General features: G+C 36.6%; 2 protein-coding genes across 3 annotated transcripts; both read right to left on the bottom strand.

The window, feature by feature from the left end:
* Positions 1–537: 537 nt before the first annotated feature.
* Positions 538–2,859, bottom strand: LOC105396846 (leucine-rich repeat transmembrane neuronal protein 2). The gene is made up of 3 exons (XM_011568856.3): positions 2,469–2,859; positions 2,140–2,379; positions 538–1,721 (listed from the first exon to the last, which is right to left on the bottom strand). The coding sequence occupies exons 1-3, from the start codon at positions 2,694–2,696 to the stop codon at positions 933–935; spliced, it is 1,257 nt and encodes a 418-aa protein (XP_011567158.3). The 5' UTR covers positions 2,697–2,859; the 3' UTR covers positions 538–932.
* A 102-nt stretch (positions 2,860–2,961) lies between these two features.
* On the bottom strand, positions 2,962–6,067 carry LOC105396857. 2 transcript variants are annotated; one of them, XM_011568875.3, is made up of 6 exons: positions 5,770–6,067; positions 5,410–5,595; positions 5,058–5,193; positions 4,660–4,817; positions 4,225–4,329; positions 2,962–3,953 (listed from the first exon to the last, which is right to left on the bottom strand). In XM_011568875.3, exons 1-6 carry the CDS (start codon positions 5,812–5,814, stop codon positions 3,828–3,830), a joined length of 756 nt encoding a protein of 251 aa, XP_011567177.3. In that variant the 5' UTR covers positions 5,815–6,067; the 3' UTR covers positions 2,962–3,827. The 2 variants fall into 2 exon arrangements, with proteins under 2 accessions (XP_011567177.3, XP_011567168.3); XM_011568866.3 differs by having other exon boundaries at positions 5,761–6,065.
* Positions 6,068–6,085: the final 18 nt, after the last annotated feature.

Below are 6,085 nucleotides of genomic sequence, written 5' to 3'. Positions count from 1 at the left end.
TGCAATTAATGCTGTAAATGATAGTTTTGGTATATTTATAATAGTTTTGGTATATTTTTGTGTGCGTGAATTTGATTTATGTAATGAATTAACTATTTTTATTGACAAGAAACCTTTTATAAGTTTCAGCAAACGTGAATAGGTAGCGACAATAACCAGTATTTAAAAATAACCACGAACCAAAAAGGTTTAATTATAAATAAGTCGGTGTGCGTAAAGTGTGTATTATTAGATTTGCCGAATGGTCGCTAATCTAGTTAGTATAATTTTGTACCGTTGTACAAACTGTATGGGATTTAGTAATATCGGGTATTCGATATCTACGTAACAAACAAACAAAGCATGTTCAAACATTACGTGATATTTATATCAATACAAACATTTTTATTTATAGCAAAGTTTTGTAAATATTCATACAATAGATGAAATTACGTATTCGTACAAAAATATTTTATAGTTCAAAACAGATATAACCACTTTAAAAATGGGCTAAACATTCCTCTAGATTTTTACTTGTACAGAAATAATATATCAATGTTTAGATTTAATAAATTTATTTATAAAACAAATTGCCATATCGAATATCTATTTGCCATGGGGTTGTGTTATTACTTTATACAAATTATATATTATTTAGTTACCCATCTACGAACTTAGTCATAAGAGAATTTTATACTGCTACATGAGTCTGATTAAGTATATATTTTTATATAATTGACGTCGTACTATATCAGTAAATAAGATCCAATGTGATAAATGAATGTATTTATGAAAACAGTAACTAATAAACGAGTTCTGTAATACCAAATTATTGTTTAAAATTCTTCATCAAATCACTTCATGAACCCCGCCAATCACCACAGTTATCAGCGGCACGCCCAAAATATTCATTTTAAATTCATAAATTATCACAAGATACTTTCCTACCCCCTTCATACATTGATCCTGCAGTCAGTATAAGCCGGGGGCGGGGTCTCGGCCCTATCATCCTCGTGGTACGCCATGACGGGTCCCAGGTGCCGCGCGAGCCCCGGCAGGCCGTACGCGGGGAACGGTGGAGCCCTATCAGGGAGGGAGAGCTCCCGTCGTAGCGTCGGCGGAGTGTCAGTGTTGAGGACGGTGGTCCACAGTAGACTGGTGCTCATGTCGCTATCTGCCAGCCGCGCCGCGCGCCGCCGCTCCCGCCGAGACGGAGTAGACCAGCATACCAGTCTCCTGCACTTACATAAAGAACGAAGCCAGATGTAAGTCCCCACTATACCTATCGCTAAACCCAACTCCAGCCCGATTATAAGCGCTTGCAAAGCTGGAAAATCCTGGTCGAATTTCTGTAGTGGCGTCAGCTTCTTCGTTGGTAGTTTTGCGGTGGTTACGTCGTCTATCTCAGTCACGTTCCACACTGTATCGATATCGACCTCTTTCCGTGGCATCGGCGCCATTACAATCATTTTCTCCGACATTTTACCCTGCCTCTTCTTACATATTTTGTCGTAAGTGATGCCGTGATTAGAGATCCAATCTTCAACTGCAATAAAGTCCTTATTGCATTGCCAGTACTCACTCTCTAATTCGAGTCTGTTGAGTTTAGGCATTGGCTTCAAAACATCGGTGTTTAGGGTTATCATGTAATTTTCACTCAAATCTAATTTCCTAAGATTAGGAAGATTATTGAAGAGCCTGGGTGGCAAGGATTTTATGCGGCAGTTGTTGAGATTTAAGACCTGTAATAAAATTGTACGATTAAATTTATGCATAGATTATGTTCACAATAAGTGTACGATTATAATAATATAATAATAATATGTGGGGACATCTCACACACGGCCATCCGACCCCAAGCTAGGCAGAGCCTGTGTTATGGGTATCGGACAGCTGATATATCTACACAAATACATACATAGATAGATAGATATTAAATATAAATATCAACACCCAAGACCCGAGTACAAATATTTGTCTTTAAACAAATATCTGCCCCAGCCGGGAATCGAACCCGGGACCTTCGGCATAGCAGTCAGGGCCACTAACCACTACGCCATTCGACCGTCAATACGCGGTACGCTGACCGTATGTATGAAAAATACGCTGAAAGGACTAACAAAGAAGAAAAATAATAAGACAGTGTCGAATGAATCTTACCTGCAAATGCATGTGATATATAAATGGCTCATTTTTCAGTGACTCAAACACATTTCCAGACAAGTCCAGTGACTCCAGCCGTGGTGTGTCCCAGAAGAGGTCAGAAGGCAAGAACCTCAGTCTATTGTTGCTCAGGTTTAGGTGGGTTAAACTTGTCAACCCAGAAAAAGCATGTATTCCGACCCAAAATATTAAATTATAAGATAGGTTTAAAATTATTATTGATGTGTAGCCGGATTCCTGGAAAAAGAAAATGCAAGTTTACTTATAATTGTTTAATCATTCATCAATATAAATAGATATGAATCATCAATTAGTAGGTACTTTACCTTAAAGCAGAAGTTATCCAGTTCAGTTATGCCGTTATTGTTCAGACTATAAACTTGCACCTGTTTAGGCACTCCTATATCCACAGTCACTATGTTTTGATCAACACACACAGCTCTGTTCAATCCCTTGTCCGTATCACAGTCACATTGCTTCGGGCACACGTCGCTACAAAAACTAAACTCAAAACACGAAGAAAACAGAAGAACACCTATGAAAACTAAATTCATTTTGCAATATCCGCGAATTTAAACTTGCAAACAAGGAATCCGCGAGCATTATGATATTTATCCTCTATTATTTCAATAAATGACGCATTTAATGTTTTCTTGTGGAAATGGGAGCAAAGATAGTGTTTGATAATGCTGCTGTAGTTATCAGTGTATCAGGGAAATTGATAAGATAAGGCACTGTAGTGTTCTGTATTAGTGAAGTGTGAAAGTAAAACTAGTTATAACTTCAACAAGAGAGGACCGTTTGTAATGAAACACGATGCATGTTTAAATAAATTCATGTATTCATGACATAAATAATTCAAAGTACAAAAGTCTTATTGTAATGTTAAGTTATAGTCATTCTTATTATTTGCCTACTTTGATCAGGTATTTAAAACAAATTCTTGGATAAGATTTTATACAATAGATCAATTATAATCAATTATTACTTTTGTTGTAAAAACTTACTGTACTAAACTGTAAACATATTCAGGTATTTTCTTTCAAAATTATAAATCCAAAACAGATCTATTCAATCCCTAAAGGCTAATAACTGTATCACACATTATAATATTATTCTTTGACTACATTACACTGTAGTGAATCGTTGTATCTTCCCACCCTTGTCAGACTTGTAAGGTTAATTACCTATGTAGGTATTATGCGAGATAAATTATAAGAAGGTATAGGTTTTATTTAGGAAGGTAGGATTACATGTACATGACTTTCAAATTCGTTGAACTAGCTATCCGATAATCTCTTTGAGGGTGTTAGTGCCTGCACCTGGCCCTCTCGAATATAATTTACGGTCTAAACTGCTTCTTGATCTTACACCACATTCCCACCACGCCAGTCCAACGAGAAAATTTCAACGTTGATTTGGATGGAAACAAGGTTAGCTCTCTCCGCGTCCCTTTATTGTTATCTTGTCTCCACGCACTCATAATTCTACACTCCTTTCTCTATTTCACATTTAAATAAGACCTTATTCCTTAAATATAAATTACACCGCCGTGGCGCCCTCTAACCGTAAAAATTGGAAGTAGAAATATCAATTAATTGGGCGGACACCGTCATTCTTTACAAACTATAGTCCCATAGCATTATAACCATATACATAGAAACCGTTGGTTACTAGAAAGCGTGCTAGGTCTGGTTGATGGTGTAGCATCTCTTCATGGTGTAGTCGATGTTGATGATGGCGTTCCTGACGTCGTGCGCCGCCGCGCTGATGCCTTCGAACGACGTGGCCAGCCGGTCCACCGCCTGCGCCTGCGCAATAAAGAACAAATATGTTTAGGTTAATATGTATGTAAGGAGACGGAATCTGGTCAAAATTATTTACAAATTCGAGATGTAGACAAGAAAATAGCCATTAGGCACATAAAAATTATAAAAGCGGAGAGACATAATTTTTTCCCCTTTGAGACATAATTATATTTTCCATCTTATGCAAGGTATAATTAACATTATCTGTAAGAAACTGCCACTTCTTTAGCTCAAGGGAGATGTTAGTGACATGACAAATAATTCGTAAACATACCTGTTGCTGAGAGGCTTCAGCCAGCCTCTCCATGGCTTGCGCGTTCACAACCGACGACTGCGCCAGCTGCGACAGCGCCGACGCCTGGCGGTCCATCACATCCACCTACAAACATCCAAGGTATCAATTAAAATATTGCTAAATTAGAACAACTTTATTTGAAAATGCAGTAATTGATTATAGCATCATGTGCACCATCTTCGAGCTGTACCACATATCTAATGGAAAGCCACCATTAGTCTGCATGTCCACTGGAGCTGGGTGGCAATATATGGTATGCAGCAAAGCAAATATTTTGTATCTATCTGTTGTTGATATAATCTATTGAAATATTTTTATGATGGTTGTGTATACTCCATTCATGTGCTCCAGTGGGCAGGCAACCTTAGGCTTGTCCTTAGAAGAAGTGTGGTGTTTAAAAAAGAATACACATACCAACTTCTCCATAATAGCCATTTGTCTCTCATCAACTTCACTCATGGTCTGCTTGGTGTCCATTGTGAAAGCAAATGCTTCCGATTTCTTCCTCTTCAAGGGCTGTTCCTCACTGGAATCTTCATCAGACATTTCAGTCTTTACTGATTTTCTTCTCTCTGCAAAGGAGGCATAATAAACGATATATAATTTGAGAAACATCTTGGAATATGTCAGGCAATACTACAAATCCAAAAATAAAATTGAAATTTGAATAATGAGGCATTGATTAAGTACATAATTACTACTAGAAACCATTTATTTAATTATGCATTATCTATCAATGACTTAAAAAACATGGAAACTATTCAGTGATTAAGCTGTAAGTATCTCAAAGAAAAAATATATCTCAAACTTACTAGGAGAGCTGCTAGTGCCATTCTGAAAACACAAAGTCCAAATTTGCTCTTCAATAGGAGTGAGAATGTTTGAGTGACTTCCATTGTCCACTTGCTTCTTCTTTGTTTTTATCATACACTTCTTGTCAGCCCAAAACTGAAAATTTACATAACTTTACCATTATTACTTTTACTAGGATGTCATTATGCACAAAGGACCCAACCTATTTCTGATTCATAAATGAGACATAGATTAAGGCACACATATTGAATAAGCCAGAATAACCTGCACTAAGGATGGATTCCTCTAATTGATTTCTTGGTATATAGGCTAGTTAATTTGCTCAATAGCAATTAATGGAAATGAACATACCCGCATCCACTCCTGTGTAGTTTTGTTCATGCCAGGGAGAGCATTGGCAATATTGGACAGTTCAGCCCACAGTTTCTTGATCTTGGGGCGGCTCAACTTGTTGCTGATATTCTTAGGGTTAGCAAGATCTGGGTGCTTCTGCATGAAATCAACAACTGCTTTGAATTGTTCCAAAGATGGTCTTTTCTGTGAAACAAATTAAAAGGTTGTAATTTTTTTCAATGTCTGGCTGGTTTTATTTGTGTTTGTAAAACCATTTTCTAAATGTAAAAGTTGTATTGCGATAGTTATTAGTAAAAATTATGCTGTTTATAAAAATCAAATTAATAGGTTATAGCTGTTATCACTCACCTTACTCACATGTGTAATAGTGTCCTCTTCTATAAGAACTTCTTCCATTTCCATTATTGTACTTTTCTCTGTATTTGTTTCTGATAAACCTGAGTAATCGAATGCCGCCAGGCTTACCTAGACAAATGTCTAAAAGTAAATAGTATAATAAGTAATATATATAAGAACTAATGAAGCATAAACTTGAAGAAACGGGACGCCTTAACAGGTTTTTACGTTTTATTCCAAGTTTAAATAGGAAAATGCTTTTAAAATCTAAAATAAAGCCAATCAATCTACACAACAACCAACCAAACAAATAATTTCTGACATTTTAATTGTCAAA

The sequence above is a fragment of the Plutella xylostella genome, chromosome 5 (assembly GCF_932276165.1).
Source record: "Plutella xylostella chromosome 5, ilPluXylo3.1, whole genome shotgun sequence".
NCBI lineage: Eukaryota > Metazoa > Arthropoda > Insecta > Lepidoptera > Plutellidae > Plutella > Plutella xylostella.
Note: the sequence above shows the minus strand (reverse complement) of the source record. Positions and strands in the feature narration are given on the sequence as shown.